Here is a 21524-nt window from a genome sequence, read left to right as displayed (position 1 = left end):
ACTGGTGGTAAAACCCTCCCTCCTCCCTTTCCCGCCACAGCCCTCCGCGTGGACATGCGAACGCGGCAAACCCGTGTAGTACGCCGATGAAAGTTTAATGAGGAAAATTGATTTTCGCACCGGCAAAAGCGCTCACGTGAAGGTAATCAATTTTAGAATCGATTTGTGCGGGCAAGTGTGCTCGAAACGGTGAGTGTGGGCTAACTTTGTGGTTTAACTTTCTTGCTATTTATTTATGTTTCTTTATTTCTGAAGTGCTAAAGGATACTTTTGTTAATTTACATAATCTTTCGATAAATATTTAAATTAAAATAGCAGGTTCTTTGGAGGCTTTTGCTTTCCTTTTCACAGAACCAACACAAACAAAAGTAAAGTTAATGTTGTGTTTCCCGCCGCAAGCAGCGACCCAGAAGTAATAGGCTTTTCAAGTCCACCGTAGCGAAACACCTTCAAGGTTAGCGTAATCAAAAAGCACCCCAAGAAGAAAGTGAGCAATTATTCTAATTTAAACTGGTCTGGAGCCTCTAACTGGCTCAAACGGATGAAAACGAAACCATTCATTGATAAGCCGTTCCTGGAACTCTCCACTTCCAATTGGTTTGAATTTTACAGCATCACCGCCTAAAGCCGGTTCGTTCGGGCAAAACCAGCGGGTGCGAGAGGTATAATACACCCTCCTCATCCCCTCCGGTTGGTGTCGCCCTCCGCCCCTAAAGCGCACCCAGGCTCAAGTGTGGGACAAACCACCCTCGGCCATCGGCGGAAGGCCAAAGCAGCAATTATCTTAATTAGATTACATCCAGCCATAAAAGATGCTCGCCGTTTATCGTTTCACTCGCCCGCACGCTGGTTGGACACCGGGGAAGGGCTTGGCTGCGTGAGGGGGAATGGGAAGAAAAGGAAGAAGATGAAAAAGACGCAGAAGAAGGATCAAATCGGTTGGGGCAGGTGGGATCAGCATTCGCAGGGTGTTGTTTTTTTGTTGGGAAAATGGGAAGAATCTGCTTGGGGCAGCACAATCTCACACAACTCACAATTTACAGTGACTTCGGCCAGGTCCGGGTCGGCGGACTTGCTGTGTATTCGTGTGCCATTTCGTATGCCCCACTCGCTTCGCCTTCACGCCTTCGCCAGGATGGCCATAAAAATGGAGCACGAGTGGGAAATTCGTTCGCTACGAAACGCAACTAGCAAACTCGCTCTCTGCTCGGGAATCCTGGTTGGATCATCCCCCAAAGGTGTTGGCGCGGGGATATGGGGATGTGTGCACGACTGAGTTCCGTGGCGGTGGTGGCCATCTTTTTTTTCCTTTCGCTCCCCCCCTTCACCTTCCGATCCGATGCGGTGCGCGAACGAACATAAAACGACACTAAGAAAGCGTTGAAATGTGACCAAATGCCAGTCCAACGTTGAACCGTACCCAAGGGGATGTGTGGGGACGTCCCGAGCATAAAAACGGAACCGAGCTGTTCCCCGCAAACCGTACCCCCTTTTACCGGCCACCGGAAACGGAGGGGAGAGGGAGCTGTCAATGTGTGTGCTCAGAACATTAGGTAATATTTTTATGATTCTTCACATTCATCCTGCGAAGGTACTGGTACTGGTCTATGGCGGCGTAAAGGAAGTTGCCTGAATTTTGCGGCCCTACGTGTCGTGAGGGATTTTTATATCATTTCGCACACTTTGTCACTCGGAGTGTGCCGTATCTGTCCAACCTTTGTTTCGCAGCTTGGGTCCGAGCTTTCCCGAGCTAGAGGACACTTTGGTTTATAGGTAGAAAAGGTACACGCAGGTTAACTTTCGCAGACAAATAAGAGTTCCCTCGGTGAGCCGGACCGCGGGTGAAGGTTGAAGGAAATACTTTATTTTATTACTTTACTGACCCAACGCCGATGGGAAGGGTGTACTGGCGTACTTGACCGAACGGAATGTGACACTTTGGTTTTGCGCAGGCAGGACAAATAGGAATACGAAAACACGCTCAACTCAACTCTCACGTAGAAGAACTAAGGTAGCGGAAAATTAAATCGTCGTTTAATCCCGTTTCCTATTCCATTGCAGTTGATTACTCGCTTACTCCATCCGCTCGTCGAACAATGTGGTACAAAGTCAGGAAACTGAGAATTGAAAGTTGGAAAACTAAACCTAAACTAAAAAAAAGGGGGTAAACCATGCACAAATTCACTCGCAAACATGAAGTGTTTCGGAACTTACCGGTGTAGAAGAGGAGCCCGTTCGGCTGGCGCGTGCGAAAGTAGAGCGTGATGGCATCCTGGGCACTAACGATCGGCTCGCCACCAGTCTGCCCCAGATCGTACGAGAGAAACTCTGTCCCGCGGAACGTTGCCTCCGACGGTGCCTTGTCTGTGGGGGAGGAAGGAAAAGAGAGAGAGAGAGAGAGGAGTGATCCCGGTGGTTAGGCTCTTTGCTGACATTTGCGGCATTTTTCGTCCAACGGAACGAACAAGCTTTCCGAGTCGCAAGCACCGTGAGTGCCTTTATTCGGGAAGCGAGTTGGTCTATTTTTTCACACGAACTATATTTATTTGTCCGTTTCGAGCGCTGGTACGGATTAGAGGGCAGAAGCAATCGGTATCGCAATCGTACATAAATCTCGGCCGGGTGGAAGTTCGCTTTTTGGGACGGTGAAAAATTAAGTTACTCGAAAAGCGTTATCTTCTAACGACATCATTATCGCTTTGCTGTCGCTCCTCTCGCAGCCTTTCGAGTTTGGCGGAGAAACATTGACTTATGACGGCTGCAATATTTGGGGCTTTCTTGATGAAGTATTGCCGCCAATACCCGGCCCGCAAGATGTTGCCGGAGTGGCCTCTGAGCAAACAGTTTCGACACACTCCGTTCGGTCCGTGCCCGAAGCCGTAGGAGCGTGTATCGTTGGCCGTACAGTAAGATGAAATAAATTATCGCTTATCTTTCATTTATTTGTCGTCAATTTCCCCTTTTTCGAAGGAAGCACAAGGATAAATCATAAGCCGGAGAACGCACTGAATGCTGCGATAAGAATGGCCCCAAATGGCTCCGTTATAAACTGCTGCCAGCAGCTTGCCCCGTTTGCCGACGCTGGGGGAGGAATTTAATACCCGTTCGTTCATTAACTTCGACCTCCGTCTCTATGTGGTCCGTCAGTCGGCTTACGGACATCACGGAGGGAATAATTCGATTCTCCAGCACGTCAGCACGAGCGCTAAGAACGGTACGGTTTAAAGCAGCCGTTCAGTAGCCGGTAATTAAATTCGAGAAAGTCGAGTGCAGCGTCGAAGCAGGCTGCGATAAGCGTCCGTTTCGCTGCAGCCAACAATTTTCGTCCGTTGTTAAAATGTTTAATGATGTTCCAGTTTATATTTTGGCCCAATTTTCACCCGGGTCGCAGCCGAGCGACCAGAGCTCGTGCCGACGGTCTGCTGGTCCGTTGCCAAATTTTATTATTTTTATTATCTTTTTACGATTATTTATCATGCGAACCGGGCGGATCGATGCGGTAAGACGCCCTTTGCCGGGGGGGACGTGAAGATCTCTTTTTGGCCCCAATCGCAGCAGCAGCAACAATCCTCCCGGAGTGCTTCCATCCCATGCTGGCGCTTCCCGCTGGGGGAAAGTGCGGCATCAAATCCCTTTCCCATCGTCGCAGCCTCGGCAGGAAGCAGCCAAAGGACAATTAATCTTATTTGCTTGAGTTCATAGACCAGCCGAGCACGTCGGGCACAGCACACTCAGCCGCTTGGAGCATTTGTGTTTCCCGGCCCAGGCAGTGGCACTCCGAATGGGACGAATCGTAAAGCGATAGGGAGCCGGGAAGCTTTTCAAGCACCTTCCCGCCGGTTCCACTTCGGGCCGGGCTTAGCCACGAGTGGGAAGGAAGGGCAAAGCCCGGCGGCAGGTTGTTTGTTTGACGAATGTTGATTTTGTGCACGTGTTTCGCACCGAATGAAATCGACCGTGTTCGGAGATCGAGTGGGAAACAGGATCACAAAAAAGAGAATTCTACGAGGCACTCAATGCGGGGTTTTTTGATATTGTTGTGTTCGATAACGATTACTTTCACGGGCGTTTTCATTTCATTCAACTTGATTTGTTTCTTTAGACTTACGATACTACAATGGGATCGTCTCAAGTGGTTCGATACGGTGTAAAGTATCTCATTCACTTCCCGGAGGGTGGAAAGTTGAAAACAGACGACGCAACAGCTAGAGACTTTCATCTTGTATTTCAGATGCTGACACTGATGAGGAAGTCGTTTCAAACTGTCATAGGACATTTATTTAACTGTGTTAGTTTAAATAAATCTATTTTCCAACCAGTGTTTTGCATGTTTTATGATCGATGGAAATGGACAGCACAATCAAGCATTAGCATCCGATGAAAGCTGTTCGAATACCTGAAAATAAAATGACTATTTTGCTACGTCACGTCACGTGGACACAGTGATGTCAATAAATTAATTCCTTCCTCCTACGATACAATCCGACGGCCATAAGATAGAGAAATTGTGATGGAAAGCCAATGCTTCAATCATGCTTGAGAGAACTGGCTGTGAAGAAGGGGGGGAATTCAAATGATTCTGTCCAGTGCGAGTGTCCAGTTCCACACGGACCGGATGGTTCTCTCGCCGCTGATTCAACACTGCTTTCGACTGCATTGCAGAACTTCCCACCAGCACCCCCTCGGGGCACATTCCACCCCTAACGCACCGTTGATTGATGCACACAGCCTGCACCTGACTAAATTTTAACCACATGGTCATTGCTCGGGGTTGGCCACCAGGAACAACGGCGATCCGGCGCGGCTTGTGCATTTCCCGTCGAACAAATTCGCCAACATGCTGCCCTCGCCTCTGTCTGTACCACTGCCTGTTGTTTGGTGAAGCGTCCTAAATTGGTCGCGCTTTTGCCATTATCAAAAGCTTTTCGTGGAAAAGCGTGCTATTTCTGCTGTACGCCTTTGTACACCTTCCACAATGGCCACCGGGAAGCGAACGTTGAGTGGGTGCGCGGGAATGGTTGTTTGGGCGAGTGGATTTTGATATTTGAGTGCTAAATCTGGAATGCCCGCACACATGCCTACCGTGCCGGAAACCGATAAGCTGCTCCCGGTACAGCACTCCGTAATGGATGGCCGAAAGGAAATGTGCAAGCCAAGCTACGTTGGTGGTGGTACCACAATGGAGCCCGATTTTCCCCCGATTCACTACATGTGCAACGCTTCACCGAGCCACTCGTGTCGGAGAAAATGAATCGATATTGGTGGGAAAATTTGGCTCCCGCTTGGAACGAAAATCACGTCGGTTGCGTCGAATAAATTGAGCAGGGTTTGGTTAAAAATAGCTATGCTTTTAAAAGCTATTCTGTATTTTAGCAGATTTCGTCGAACACGGTCCAGGTATGTTAGGTGAATTTTATACGCTGATAATTCCAACAAGTAATCTTTTTCCGTTGAACCAACGATAAACCGGAATTATTATTCAGCGCAAAATGTTTCTACGGCCAACCAGGCGTCTCCATTAGAGTTATCTACCAACAACCAGGCGCCTCCATTAGGGTTATCCACCAACGACCAGGCGCCTCCATTAGCGATTAAAAAGTTTAAAATAGAAATTTTGTTTCGATAGAAATCCGCTCCATGATAACTATGATTAAAAAAACTTTCTGTAAGCCATATTGCTTAACAGGATGCTTTTTATGGAAGTCGAAAAAATGGGGGCTCTGAATATCTCTAGCGTTTTGCTCACTATAATAAACCGTTGGTCGATAGAGACAGAGTACGATTTGTTATTTGTACAATGAAATGTGACACGTTTTTATGTTGCAAAAACAAATCCATCATCCCACACCGCCTGTACCTGTCATTGCGCGTTGTTTCCGTTTGCGTACATGTTTTGAAACCAGCTGTTCCATCATTGCTGATCGTGAACGTGTTTTTATTTTGTTGGAAAATGTTCTTTTTATTCGTTTCATATCACTGCCCCATCCCCAGTTCCAATTTTGATGTTCATTTTGCTGCGTTGCTGCAGGACATCCGCGAATTCCAGACGGTAGGAGTGCAAAAAATGAAGTATTTATTTATAGTCCATCGTCAGCTTCACTTTGGCGGGTTCGTGACAATATGAAACGACATACGTCCATCTCAACCACTTCCCTCATTTCTTTTTTTTCCTGCACATTATTGCCATGCCAAGGTAAGCTATTGTTGACCATGGGGGTGGAATTTTCACGAATATCTCACTCTCAACGCTCGGTGGCTGCAGGAACGTGAAAATGCCCTCCCGCTCGAACTAGCGACTCGGACTAAATTTAGGATCTATCTTACGAAACCGTCACTCCGGTTCATGCACTCGCCAGGATGGGTTGAAACGAAATTAAATCCTGCCTGAAAAGCTGCTTTGGAGATGGAAGGAGAAAAGCGTTGCAGCAGCATTTTCGTGGGGCAAACGCTTGCCTCGCCCGTGTATAATGGGGTTGGACCGATGTGCTTAAATATTCTCCAAGGACTCCAAGGACGTGCGCGAAGAAGCGGAGGACATTCTGCTCGTCCAGGGGGGCACTTCCACTTCCATAATCTCGCTCCGGTTTTCGTACATTCAAAAATTCAATTTAAATTCTTGGCCGTGGTACAAAAGGACGCGAACTGGAACGGGGGTGTATGCGGTCCTTCTCTGGCGCACCGATGCCTTTCGTCCATAGTCTATGAATCTTTACATAAGTTCGGCGCTGGAAATCTGGCACGCCACTGCTCTCGCTCAATGACCTCCCACCACTGATCGCCCCTTGTGCCGACTAGCGTCGACGGTATAAGGATCTTCCCACATCCCCAGCCCGACCGGTGAGATGCTTTGCCCTGATTTGAAATTCATATTTATTACGACGAGCGAGCTGGAATCCTCGAAAATGGGGCAAGGTTGTGTAAATGTCTACATTTCAATGGCACCGCTCCCAACCTCACGCCACTCCTGTTACATCTCTCCGGCACCTGGGCGGGTTATTTGCAACTGATACGGCAAACCGAGCCCTCAAAAGGGTGAAAGGTTTACGACGGCGCAACGATGTAACGTCTCCGATGGAGCATGGTCTGTTCTATGAAACGATATATGTGAATCCAACCTAGTGCGAGGGGGATTTCTGGGGGGACTCTGGCTACCCGACCAACCGGAGCATTCCGGTCGTGCCTTAAGATGTGCGTGGCACCAGCCACCGGGTTATTTGTAGATCCGGGCTCTTGTGCTGGATTAATTGGATTACGTAATTCACCGTCGGCCAAGGTAGAGCTGACCGAAGCTGCTCCATTCCGATTAGGTGCCATGCAGCCAGCACATACTTCTAGCCAGATCCTGCGCTCCGGAGTACTTGCTCGGAATCGTTGTGGCAATGTACTTGCCACCACATGTTAAGCTCTGCTGTCCAGCTTATGGTTTCTGCCGTGAAATGCCATCGGCAACCAACGGTAGCTCTTGAGAAAACGTATCGAACGGTGGGAGTGAAATTAAAATACCTCACTGCACAAAAGGGATTGGCGGGGAACATGTGTTCGGCTTATGCTCAAATCCAGTCCAATCGATCGAAAAGCGAACACATTCGACTCTTGCTAACCCGGTCTTTCGCATGGCCGAAGGTTTCGGACGTTCTTTACCTCGTCCGCTTCCAGCGCAACCGTCACAGACGAATAATCGCACCCCATGAGTTTCCCGTCATTCACGGATGATCAATCACATTTATTAAATTAGACCCATTTCCTCCTCCCTCCCCCCCTCCTGCACCACTCACACCGTTGCGGGAAGCGGTCAAAAAGAAGGCCGAAAGAAATAAAATTAATTCCACCGAGACCAAATACCGGACAAGAAAACAATCTTCCGAAACGAAACAATTACACAACGGATTCACGCTTCACTAAGCCCCTCGGTTCGGGGCGATTTATCAGAATCCATCCATTCCCATTCCCATTCCCAAGCGTTTTCTTCCTGGAGTACGATTCGGTGCCCCTAGATCGGAGAGGATTCCGGAGCGCATGGCGAAGGAAAAAATCGGAAACGAAAAGAAGAATCACGGCATTCGTAGAAAATACTGTTCACCCGGGAGGCAAACAGAACTGACTGAAAATCTTGATTTACATCGAATCTCGCAGCGTTCATTAATGCCCCAGCGGGGAGGAGAACATTGTATTTATCTCCAAACCTGTGTCCTGGCCAGTTTACGAAAACGGTTTGGATTTGTAAACTTCTGCAGATCGAACCAAGTGCCGGTTGTCGGGCGCATTTCCTTTTGGTTCCGCATGAGCCGCTGCGCATTCGATGCTTTCGATAATCATAAATTGATTACGCTCGGTAACTGGCCATAAATTCGTCGACCATCATCGGGCCATTCCGGTGGCAGGAAGGAATGCGTCCGCAACGCTTTCCACCGAGCGGACGACGGCGACGGCGACAAAAATGGTTTCCGGTGCCAATTTCTTCCCCCCGGGGTTCGGTTTTGGGAGGGGGGACCATTTTGGGTTGTTGCTGTTTATCACTAATATTTGTCGCGTGCAAGGCAACCGAAAGCTCGGCCTTCGGTGAACCATAAAGCGGAAATCCGTTTTTCTCGTATTGCCGGAATGGGGCGGGGAAATAGCGCCATCATTCGATTGCGTTCGACGCTACGCCAATATTTGGAGGATTCGTCCGAGCGGGAGGTTTATCGAACCATTCGTGAGACGTGCATATAAAACCGTATAAAATAGGACAACAGCTCGTAGCGCAGCAGCGCTTCTTCGGAACGAGAACACAACGCGTCAACAAAGGTTAGAAAAACGTCATGATTCCATTCCGGACCGGGAATAAGTTCCGTAATGCAATGGTGGAGCTTTACAGGCCGGTCTTGCAGAACTCTTTGTCACTGTAGAGATGGGAAACTTTGTAAGCTACTTTATCGCACCGATGAGCGGCAGCCGGGGTTCTGTCTCGGGACCGATTGTAACTTTGGAGGATTGTTTACGGTTTCTTTGCGACGTTTGACACAAAGCGCGCGCCCCAAAAGATTACGGCGCCGCACCGGATACGCTTCCCGGATTAGGGACTTCCAGGTCGCATCCCGGTGGTGCGGGATCGAGCTTAGTACGCGGTGGTGCATTCGGGTACCTACCTCGCTCGCAGTACGTTCCCTCGTACTCCAGGTTGCGGCACTCGCAGATCGGGCCCGAGTCGGTCGATATGCAGATGCCTCCGTGCTGGCAGGGATCGTGGCGCTCGCAGGCATCGGTAACGTTGGTGCGCAGTTGCTGCAAGGACAGATGAAATCGGACAGAGAAAAACAAACAACAGCTTGTTAGTATGATTTGCCAGCGATGATGAGGAGCAGTTGGCTTTTACGAGCCCGGAGCCTGCCCGGAAAGGGATGCCAAGCTGCTCCGGGTGCCCAGCGGGTTCCTTCCGCTGCTGGCTGCTTCAAACATGCGAATGGTGATGGCGTACGGAACGGCGCGCACTACGCGGAGCAGGGCAAACAAACTGGTAAATGGCATTTGCAAACGGGGATGATTTTTTATTCTTCCCGCTCGAACATCACCAACCGATGGACATCCGGCACGGTTGGCGATGCTGGGATCCTTCGCGGAAGGAACCGGGAAGGAGGAACCGAACGAGAAACTCTACATAATAACGAGCATGGGTGAAGTTCTGGGAAGCGAGTATTGAACAAGGTTGACAAATTGAAAATGTAATCGGGACTGATGTTGTATTGATTTTAGAATTGCTGTATCTTTTTCGCTAACGGCCAAATACGAGGACAATACCCTTCGCTGTTGTAATATGTGCTTTTTTACAAATTTAGGGTGGTTGTATCTTTTTAGGTAAAAGTTTATAAAGAGAAAAACAAAACAAAGCTTACTTTTCAAAACAAAGGTGTTTATAATTTACATTTCAAGTATTAGCATCTTCTACATGAGCAATAGAAAATAGTATAAATTTTTCCTGAAACTTTAATGCGTTGGTATCAGAAAAACACAAACTTTATAACACCACAGAATATTTTAAACCTTGTCAACAGATTGTGAAAAGGTGTCTCTTTATTCGGGTAAGATTTAAGATTGTGATAAATTATTGTATTCCGTCCAGTTCCAGGAAATCCCTTGCGCCAACCAAACGACGGAAAAGTTCTTGTAAAATATCTGTCCGCAGGAAAAAAAATACATCCCATCCTGGAGGATGTTTGAATGCCCGGACACGCCACTGCAAACGAAGTTAAACAACGCGAACAGCTAATGCAAAGACATGCTGGCAGAAAATTTTCTTCTCGTGCCCTTCGGAAAAAAAAGAAAAGAAGCGTACAAACACACCCACTAAGAACTGCACCATACCGTTGGGCACATACAACGTCCCACCGGTTGTCTGGTTTGGAAATGGAAATGAAAAATGATGGTCACCCATGCAAGCGTAAAGTGGGATATATTTTTCATCGCCATTGCCGGGCGCAGGAAGAAAAAAATGAACCAGAAATCGTGGTGCAATGTGATTGCAGCTTCCCCGAAGCCGAGCCGGTTCCCTTTTCCGCCTCGATGGGAAGTAAGTGGGAATCATTCGTTCTCATAATTGTATTAGAACGATGTTATGCAGCAGACGTGAATAGTGTGCCCCAAAGGCGAGGGCACGCCATGGCCGTGATCCTCTATGCCATGTATGTGCTTGTGGTGTGGAGCGCATTTTCTAACGAAAACAGATGGTGCGCCACGCCGTGATGCTGCGGGAGAATGCTTTAGGATACCCCGATAAGCGTTCATTATGTTCTTTGGGAAGTTCATTTCGAAAAACCCTGCCGTATCACTTGTCACACCATCCAGTGGTGTGCAAGCTGTGATTTCACAGCTCCCATCTCCGCTGCACGATGCATTTTTAATGACGACGATGTCTCGGGTCTGTCGGTAATGGGTCCCGTGCTAATTAATGGATCAAAACAGTGTCGCAAGGATTCAAAATTATCTTCAATGGCAGCGCTAGCCTGCTTCTTCCCGGCATCATCAACTAAATTGCAAATGGGGACCGGCACACACACCCACACACACCGTACGACTCATGCACGCAGCGTAATGAGTTAATGCAGCGAAGAAAGGCGCCCCGGAAGCGGGTTGTGTAAAAACCCATCACCTCTGGTGGCGTGGAGTGGAGGAAAAAAAACCTCGCTCCCTACCACTCCCAACTATACAGCGTGCGCGCGTCACAACCCACGGCTGGAACCATTACGGCCACTTGCTCCCCAGGCTCTCGTACATTAATTACGTAAACTACTTTAGCCTCATTAAAAAGATGGTGCAAACAGGACTATCGCCGCAATCGTCCTGTGGGGCGTAGGAACGGACCGGGCGTGGGATCGAGGGGCAGGGTCGGGGAAGGAATGGATATTAAATTTTAACCTTCACCAGGGCCTCGAAACCTCGGCCCGCCTCGAAGGAACGTATTTGGTTCAAGTTCGAGCATCGTGCGAAAGGGGGAAATCCACACTCATCCCACATCCGTCCTGTTCCGCGACCCACCGTTTCGGTGGCCATCAACTCGTCGTCATCGTCAACCTTGGCGCCCCCAACGGTACCCTCGAGTGTCGTTAGCAGCCGTCCCCCGGGGGTGGAACTGCGGAGACGCTTGGCTTGGGGATCAACTCTTCCTTCGGCGTGTCTGTGATGTCAAATTTAGAGACTCTACTCAGAAATCCATCTAAACTGGGAAGGGAAAATTCGCAAGCAAGAAGGACTGGAGTATCCTTTCCAAATCCTTTCCCTTTGCGCGTGGATTCAGCTTTTCCCAGAACGGGACATTTAATCATTTTCATATCACTCGCCGTTGTTGGAGCTTTGCGTAAATATTTTGTTACAAACATATGAATACTGAATCCGGGAATGGGAGTTGTAAAATGTTTGCGCCCAACGTTTGATTGAATTTCATCGGTCTAGAAGCGGAAGAGTTCTTCCAGGAGACCTCCCGACCGTTGAAATTAATCAACAAACTGTGATATTTGCAGAACGCTCATATGTCTACCATTAGCAATGAATAAAACGTTAGCAAATATTGCGTTATTAATCGTAATTGTAAAAGAAAGGAGAAGACATTTTTATTTATTTATTCATATCAGTGGAAGGATGAAAAAATGTAAATGATAAAACAAAAAAACCCAATTCCAATCATAAGCATAGAAATTGTTGAATCATTGAAGGCTTACGCATGTTAGTAAGCTACTCTTCACGTTTCATCTCTATAATATGGGATACAAAATATATGTGATGCAGCATCCCTTTCAACAGTCACAATGATCCTTGGAAGCCACACAAGCAATCCAACCAGGTCGACCGGAAGGGACAACGAAACACCCCAGAAATTCGGGCGAGTATAAAAGTGACAACGATGGCCGAAACGGTTTGTCATAAATGGCAGATAAATGTGTCCGGAGCGACAGGGATTTACCATCGGGGTGGCACCGCCGGCTGCAGTTGCGGCTACAGATTATTGAAAAAGAAATTCGTTTATCCTACGTCCGATCTCCCGAGCACCGGTGCTGAACGAATGGTTTTCGAATGTGACTTTGGACGGTTTTTGATGATGCTGGTTTGATGTTTTTCCTTTTTCTCACTTTTTTGACTTAACACCCAGCGAGACAGAGAGCTGACGGTAATGTCCTTCCTCGGTTGTGGAAACTGTTTAGAATAAACTATCCCAGCATCATCCCATGAGTCCTAAACTAAGACTACCCTACGATGGGACGGCAACACTTTCCGAAACGATGACGAAGTGACCGAAATAAATGGAAATGATGCACGTGTGTGAGTGAGCGGGTCCCCTCCGAACCCGGAGGCATGCCAGGAATCGTAATTGAGAGTTGATTTATGATGATGCGCCCGACCGAACCGTGGAGAGCAGTCGCGCGGGGAGACGGACTCAGGACACCGGGCGGAAATGTCCCCAACCCAGGTCAGGACTCCGGCTCTCGCACACCGGAGGCTTGATCGGAGGCGCAGCATCGAGACAAAGGGACATAAATCGATTATGATGCCGGCGATAAGGTTGGATTTTTCGATCCCACCCCAAGCAATACTTTCGAGGTCGAGCCAGCCACGGGACGGATAGGGTGAGTTTCGGGGGTGGTGGGGAGGAGGATGTTGGAGCGATCAAATTGGGATGTATGTAACGCGAATGCGGCAGAAGCGTTATGCAAGAGAATGACTTTGTTTTGAGTGCTGCTCAAACATCAATTTTTCACCCGCAGGAAAGTTAGTTAATACAGTTGTTTTGCGTTGGGATCACATTTGCATGAACTATTTTGAATTTAAATACTTTCACTTAGTGTGTAAAGAATTTCTTTAGCGGTTTTTTGTTACAAACACTGCGTGAAACAAAATGGCAATTATGTTATACTTCTTAAATCCTTTTTTGGAAAATTGTTCGTCCTGCCAAAAACGAAAACTCTAATGAAAAATACCACGAAAAGAGCTATAAAACTAACATTTGAAAAGTCGCTGCCGGGCGGTTCCGTCATAATTTATTTCCATTCGGTACATATGTCGCGGATTAACTTTTCCTTTGGTTAGTTTTTCGTTCGTCAAAAAACAAAAAAGTGAGAGCGCCATAAGACGCGCTGTACGATTTTCTTTCTCCGCATCCAGGAAAAGGAACACCGTTATCGGAGAACTCTTTCGGTTGGATGTAAACCGGATAGCGGGAAGGGTCTGCTCGGTCAGGATGGCTACCGGAAAACCTTTTTTCCCATCCCGCTCCACCCTCGGCAGTGGATTTCTCGGATTGAACTAGTGCTTGAAAACTGTACCCTCGCTAGGTTCCCCGATGTGGAAAGCGGAAAAAAGGCGAGGCAAACATTACTGAACTCCTTCGCATCACTCGATACGAGCGATGTGGGACAAAGTTTTTTAATCTGTTCACTCGTAGTTTCCCCGTTTTCCTCTTCTTGGTGTGCGAGTGTGTTCGCGTGCGAGTGTGTCTGGCTTTGCTCGTTAAACGAACACTTTTTCCGCAATTTTAGTCGCATCGGAAAGGCATGGCTTCGGTGAGTGACGCTTAAAAAGGCACGCCATACCCCGACGGTTTGATGCCGAATGACGGCACAGAAACGATGATCGCCGTTGTTAGCGGACTTTATGAAGAAAGTTTGTGAAAAGAGGTTAGGGGAAAAAATGGAACCCCGAAGGGCAAGAGGCTTTTAACAGCGAGAGGAAGTAGCTTTAAGGCAGCTGATGATGATGCTGTGTGGTAACGTGGAACGAGCTACACCTGCTGCTTCGTGGTGTTACGAGGCTAAAATTACATCAAAAGGCTAGAATTGCTGGTTTGGAATAAATGTAATAAAGTGTTATTAAACCGTCCATGTAGGTCGAGACCAATTCACGATTGATTCGAGCGACACTAATTCGAAAGGAGTTGGATTTATTCAGCACAGTTCGGAAACAGGGCAACATAAACCATTCTTGATTGCGAGCCTGAACTGCCGGAGCCGTTGTCTTATCGATCACACTGGATTGTTGACACATGACCAAGAGCTGTTCGGGAAATTCCGGCGACCGGTTTTTAATTGCTCTTCAACCGTCCGGGAGAACCTACCTGGCACCTGAGTGCATTGGGTGAATCCGAACCAACTCGAACGACTTTGGTTTGGCCGCAAAACATACACTTCATCCGGCGCATATCCCGGAAAGGGTGCTTCAGGCCCGGATAGAACTACATCCGGGAGTTGGCGCTTTCGCTTGCGAGGGAAAACGAAAGACACAAATTGTGTTCTACCTGTGAGACAATGCCGATAGCAAATCTATTATTAAACGAGAGCTTTCCGGAAGTCCCAAGTAATGGATCGCTCCCCACCTCCCCCGCGCCAGCAACATCGCTGACCGGACCGGATGCGGCGGCTGAAGCCTAAGGCCCGGCGTTTGCAAAGAGTCGAGTTGAGAGCCGGAAGCATCGAGAGCATCGCTTTTTGCTTGGCGAGATACCACAGGAAAAATGCGGTAGTCTTTTTTCTTTTCTTCGTTCGCCTCATTCCACCACGACGGCAGAAAATGGGCGGTAGAGTGAAAGTAATTGAATTTCCAATTCCAACCGTTTCTTGCCGTTCCCCAAAAGCCAAGCGTTACCTTTCCCGGAGGTGTCGCGAGTTCGTGCATACCGGAAGGCACGTTGTTCTAGGAAACCTGGTGTTTCTTAGTTGCGCTCGGATGAGTTTTCCCCCGTGCGACCATGACATGGCTTTTGAGGGTCGTTGCCGTCAAGGGGACCTGGCCCGTTTGTTGGAGAGTTTTCCAGATGGGAGTCTCGTTTCTTTTTTCGTTTTTGTGAAAGCCCACTCTCTGGAAACAGGGTGTACGCTTTTTCCTTAACAATTTGCTTCCTCCGAACGAGCACACTTAATATTCGGGCCGAACTGTCCAAGTGCACCAGGCGCGTCCAATGGCACCCGTTTAGATCCATTCGATCCTCTCGGCCGGTTTGGTGACGGAAATAATGGGATGAGCCATCTCGTAAGCGTAAGTCTACCCGAACGGCAAAAAGAAAAAAAAATACGCCACCAATTGGAGATCTCCACTGGCCAGATGGTTGCCTAACCGTTGGAGCGGTCATTTGCTGCCATCAGGAGCCAACGGAACGGTCCATTCCAACCTACACCAACCAGCGAAAGGAGCCCTCTCGGCGGCCCGTGTGGGTTTTGACGTCCGAACTCGGTGGCATCCGTGGGAGGGCGCAATCTCCCAAACAGCTTGTTCTATTGCCATTCCATCGCCTTTGGCGTGTTTATAAATATGTGTGCCTGTGTTTGTGCTTTTCTTATGTGTTGCCATTATTACTTTCGGTGCGAGTTTGTCGTGCCCAAGGGCCGACATCGGAGCCGGGGCGTGCGAAAAGCCGGAAAACTCCGCCAGAGCAGCATTTTAATTACGAACGGCACATTCGTCCGACTTAGCAAACGGGCGGAGGGACCGTTCATTAGCTGCCGAAATGGGCTCGCATCGGACGGGGTGGGTGGGTAGAACATTTATTTCCATAAAAGTCATACTTCGCCGCAGTTTGGGGCCGGCACAGTTTTGGTGGCGCCATGGCGCAAAGTGCACGAATTGCAGCACGGGCCCCTTTCCCCGAGGGAGGCTCCCCGAGACTGACTAATATATTTCTTTGCGGAGGCCCGCAGCTTGGTGCGACCGGCGTCATTAGCTGTGGAAATCCGCCGGCACAACACTGGCCACAATACGGTGCAGATGGCCGGAACGGACGCGAAACAATGGACACCCGTTGGCGGCCGAATGGCCTCCGGGGGGCTTACATATGCTGCTCGAAAGTGCAAGAAAGTGAAATTGGAAAAGGGTTTCAAAATGGGGATGCTTGTTCACAACCAAACAACGCACGGCCCGTAGCCGAAACCGGGGACACCGGCTTGCCAGTCGGGGTAATGTCATGGTAGTGGAAAAATTTCAATTTCAACTACCGCACGCTTCTTTTTACGATCCTCACGTCGTGCACACTCGAGCCCGATATTGTCCCCGCCATGTGAAATCATTGGTGGTTCTTCTATCTCTCTCTCTCCCTCGGATGTGATTCAAACACAAAAAAAGTAATATCGCTTGAAACCACAAAAACCGGCAGCACGCCGTTTCGATCCGTTTAACGAAATCTGCTGACGAACGAATGTTTGCAAACGGATCAAAAAGGGCTCGCCCTACCGAACAGAAAGCATAGGGAAAGCCGGGTAAAGTCGGGTTGGCAACGGGTGACACATGTTAACGTTCTTTGTCCTATTCCCGCCGATGCCTGCCGATGCGATTTAAGTAATTTCCGTACAAATTGGATATTGGTGTTTGACGGGAGACCATTCCGTGGGATGGACGTTGCACTGTGAGAATTTTATGCGTCTATCAGGCAATATAAAACTACTTTTCAATTTTCAATAAACTCACTACCTCATTAACGGATGCCTTAAATCATCCGTGCATTTTTGCACAAAGTTTTATAAGCATTTATCGTTTTGAACTTGTGTCACATCCAATTGGAAGCCCCATTGTTGCATACGAGACATTATTGAGCATTCTCCTCAGCGCCTTTCAAATGCATATAAATCCTCCGAAGGCAACGGCCACTTGTTCCTCTTCAGCCAGCTCAAATGATTCCAATCGAAGCGTAATTATTTCTGTCGTACCCAATTTCGGCCACCCAATCGTACACTCAACACCCACTGTGACTGTGTTCGTACTGCCGCGCATGCAATATATCGGCCCCGACGCAGTAGCCTTGCATTTTGTGCTGCCGTGTACTGGCGTTGAATTAGCTTTCGAAATTACGGTTACGGGGAGGTTCGAGGATCGGCGCAAAACGCCCACGGGGCCTTTTGGGGGTGGGAATGCTAACGCGTGGCATCTGGCTGTGGTTTTCGATTTTCCTGCTGCTCTTTGCGGTTAGCTGCCGCCATTTCACACATGCCCTCGGGGGCTGCCGCTTGCCATTGCCCCACCCTACGCCTCCTCCGTGCGGTATGTCAATTGGTATCAAATGCCATGTTCTAGCAGCCCTCGCATAGAATTCGCCTGTTGGCAATCATCCGGTTCGGAGCGTGCGGAACGGTATCGTTGATGACTGCAGATAATTGATTGTTGTAAAACAACGAACACCAATGGAGACGCTCGGGGGGGCGAAGAGAACCCGCAAGCTTTTCAGCGATGCATCAACAAATAATGAGGATGTTGCCCTCATTACTTCATTTCTTTAAGTTTCGATCAAACGGAAATCCCAAATTCGATTTCGAGGTTGAAAACCTAATGTTTTTTTTAAACTAGAGTGATGTTAAACATGTTTAAATGAGGTTGTTTGAGGTGGTTATACAACTCATTACCTTATTTACTCTACAGTCTTCTCGAGTCTACAATTTTTTTATAGTATTTCGTAAAGTAGTAAGTAATTTCATTTTAATCACTCCTTCAAGTATCAGCAGCAAAATCTGAAGTTGAATATCTTGAAATAATTGTGGAACACTTCACTAACCAAGGGTTCATCAGGATATTATGAAAACTATAATCAATATTCTTGCCTTTTAACATCGTTAGAACAAACATAAACTGCAACAAAGAATAAATCACAATTTGGTTTGTACCATCCTGGAAACAAAAAATAAAGTTCTTATCACCATGTAACAAAAGATGTTTTGCTCAATCGTAAATAATCTATACAAAAAACTCAACATATTATACAGTTTCTCAGATATGGAACGGTAAAAGATAGAAAGAAATAATTTTGAACAGATGCTAGCAGTATAGTTTTTTTATCCACTTTCCAAACATCTAGCAAATTCCGTGTGGAGCATGAGAAATTAGATACAGTGACATCGTACACCGGAAGGACGACGATGATCGGCTAACGAGCAAGTATGGCACAAAGAATATCTACTAAAAACGGTAATAGCAATACACTGATGGAATGTTGGCGATAAATTACAACGGGATTGTTCGGCAACAAAGATGCCATGTTAGGAGTGGAGTAAAGATAGAGAGCGAGAGCTAGAGAGAGAGAAAGAGATACGACAGAGCAAGCGGATGAATGTGAGATAGTGCGAGACCACAGTGACTGGGATGGCTCTAGGATGGGGTGGTTCCTCTACGGCGCTTAGTCACCTTGTCGGACGGCAGGGTGCGAAGGCACTGGTGGACGAGGTCGTAGTTGGGCGGATAGATGCCACCGAATTGTGCGTTCCGTGCCGGTCGCCATTGGCCGGCGGCGTGGTCGTTGCTGCGCCCGTCCTGTGCAAAGCGCCCGGCGGTCAGTTTTCCCTCCAGACCGCCGGATGATGGCGTTCGCGGGAAGGAACCGTCCCGTTTGCTTCTGTGTTTGTGCTGGTGCGTGGTGTGTGAAGGTTTTTTTTTATGCGCAATATCAAACGCGTGCGTTATGATGGTGTTGGAGGTGGTGGTGGTGGTGGTGGTGTTGGTGGTGTCGGTGAAGACGCCAGCCATTACAACCCACGTGGACCGGAGTCGACCAGGTGCAGGTAAACAAATGTGGCAGGAGACAAACAAAAGTATGCAATTAAACATCAGAAACAAGAAAACAAGAACGAGAAAGTATAAGAAAAGCTAAATTAGTGCTGCATTCCGTGTTGTGCCTATATGTGCGCCTATAACCTACGTAAGTAAGTGTCTGTGGAAGAGATGGGAAGCGAACGGTCTCGGAAGTGAGTGGTCGGTGTGGAAATGAAAGTATTATAACCACCCTCTCCAGGATCAGAGATCGTACTCTCGTTCCTCTTGGAGTAATTTGAAGGCTTGCAAACGTCTGCGTCAGATCATTTAAGCACCATTAATCAATGTCGTCTAGGTGCCTAAGAGTTTTACGGAGGCCGTGGTCGGGGTTTATGCCACTCCTCTCACGTCCCATTTGGCTGAGTGTTCGTAATTGGAATGCCCGAATGACACATCACACCTTCAGCCGATGTAAACTCCCGGAAGCGGAAGGCAGAGATCGATATGCACGCATGACACACACACACACACACCCTCGGAGCGGCACGTCTCGGTACGATTGACGATAAAACAAGGAATGTTCCCATCCATCATGCCGCTCCACACTTCCATCTTCCCGGTTTACGACCACTGATGCGGATCACGCAGGAGGTTTATTATTAATAAAATGTACCATTCCCGGACTTCATGGATCCGATCGAGCCGGAAGTGGCTGATTAGAATGTTTGAAAGTTCACTCCAGACCGCAGCACCACCCGAGGCGGTGGCGATTAATACTTGGGTATATCCTTAACGAAGCGACCGGCGACGATATAAATCAGTATGCCTTAAAGAGCGCCAAAGACATCGCCGCGAAACCAATTCCTGGTGGTAATTACAAGCGGGTTGGAGCTGGGAGGCACCGTCATGAGTACCGGCCAACAAAAGGGATCATAAAACATCCACCCATCCGGGCGCGGCACCGTCGGCGGCGCGTGAGTTCGGGAAACGGTTCCTGCGAGACATCGTTAAGGCTTTGGCAGATAACTAAACCGGGTCATGTTGACGAGCACGCACCGACGATGGCCACGCGCTGTCACCGTCACATTCGCGCGAGTTTTTGGCAGACATTCCAAAGGCAAAGGCAGATGCCGCCGGAACGGAGCCATCGGAGGGCGGACGCGTTATCTGCCGGCCAGACCGGTTTTGCAGAAACATGCCCGCCGCAAGACAAGACCGATGAACAACCGTCGTCGCGGCTTCCGATGGCGATAAGACCTCGGAAGACGGGAAGAAAAAGGCCAAGGCAAGGGCAGGAACCACCCGGGCCTGACACATAAAATGACATAATTTCATAATTTGCCACCAGTGTATGCCACCCGGGACAATAATGGCCGGACGCGGCCGACAAAGATGACACGATCATCATCAGCAACAAATGGCGACGAGGCAGACGACACACACGTACACACACACACACCGAGAGAGAGAGGACAAAGGCACCCGTCAACAGCATGCAAGCGCACCAACAAGGAAGTGGTGGAGCAGCAAATGCGATACGGAAACGTGCGTTAGGAATCGTTCCGCCACTGAATGGTTCCGGGAGGCTGGCGGGAAGGTAGGTTCCGGCCGAGTGGGCGGGCTGGGATAATAAAAAGAATCACACGGAAGCTCATTTTTATCGCTGTGGGTGATATATTTTTCTCCATTCTTTCGTCACTTCGCCGTTCGAGGCCACGGGTTTCGCTATCAGAAGCTTCGTTTGCGGTCTGCACTCTGCGTAGCCTTGCGAATTCTAGCCACCAACCAAGCCGTCTCGTCAACATCGGAACAAACCCAGGGAAAGCCGAATGGAAAAAAAACGGCGACGGAGGAGGAGGGCCAGTGAAAAATACGCGCACACATATTTCAGCGCAGCACCGGGGAGAAAGCCTCGCCAAATTTACCATCCGACGATGAGTCGCACCGAAATGACGGCGTGGCGGTGATTGAGTTGTCTTTCCCACTGACTAACGATAGCCACTGGAAACATCATCATTTGCCATCGGCGCGCGCGGGGAAAACATGAGCATTCTTCTTTGCTAGAATGTACACGGGATGAACTTTTAATGGAGTTTTCAGTTCTGTTGGAGCAACCGGCGTTTGCGGCCGTGATGAGGTTGCTAAAATTTGCCACGCGAAACAGTCCACGGGGACTTCCGGAGACGCAACGCATCAGCACCTCGGTGATGATGGTTTGCTAATTTGATGGACGTGGGGAAGTCCCAGAGGATCGCAGAAGTAGGCGGGCGAGTTGGAACTGTGTTGGCCGTTCGATCCCAGCGCGGGGGCTCGATCCGGCCGATCTAGATCCGACTTAGGATAGATCCTTGTATAAAGATCCCACGAGATCCAAAACCCAAAAATGCTAGAATACAGAATCTCTATATCAATCTTGCATTTGAACTCCGAGGATCTCTGCTTTGGGATGAATTTAAGATCAATTCGACCAGGAATTGAGTCTTACAACATTCTCCTGGTTCCATTTTCCAGCACTAGTTCCTTTCCTGCCTTCAATTTGGTGAATTCCCTCGAGAATG

At 48.5% G+C, this 21524-nt stretch overlaps 1 protein-coding gene across 1 annotated transcript in view; it reads right to left on the bottom strand.

The window, feature by feature from the left end:
- Positions 1 to 21524, bottom strand: part of LOC131289660 (neurexin-1) — a 78109-nt gene that overhangs the window by 30795 nt on the left and 25790 nt on the right. The window contains exons 5-6 of the mRNA XM_058318957.1: positions 9129 to 9264; positions 2215 to 2364 (exon numbers count right to left, since the gene is read on the bottom strand). Of these exons, the coding sequence (XP_058174940.1) occupies positions 2215 to 2364; positions 9129 to 9264 (286 nt within the window). The remainder of the gene's footprint in view (positions 1 to 2214; positions 2365 to 9128; positions 9265 to 21524) is intronic.

Source organism: Anopheles ziemanni, chromosome 3, assembly GCF_943734765.1.
Source record: "Anopheles ziemanni chromosome 3, idAnoZiCoDA_A2_x.2, whole genome shotgun sequence".
In the NCBI taxonomy this organism is placed as follows: Eukaryota; Metazoa; Arthropoda; class Insecta; order Diptera; family Culicidae; genus Anopheles; species Anopheles ziemanni.
Note: the sequence above shows the minus strand (reverse complement) of the source record. Positions and strands in the feature narration are given on the sequence as shown.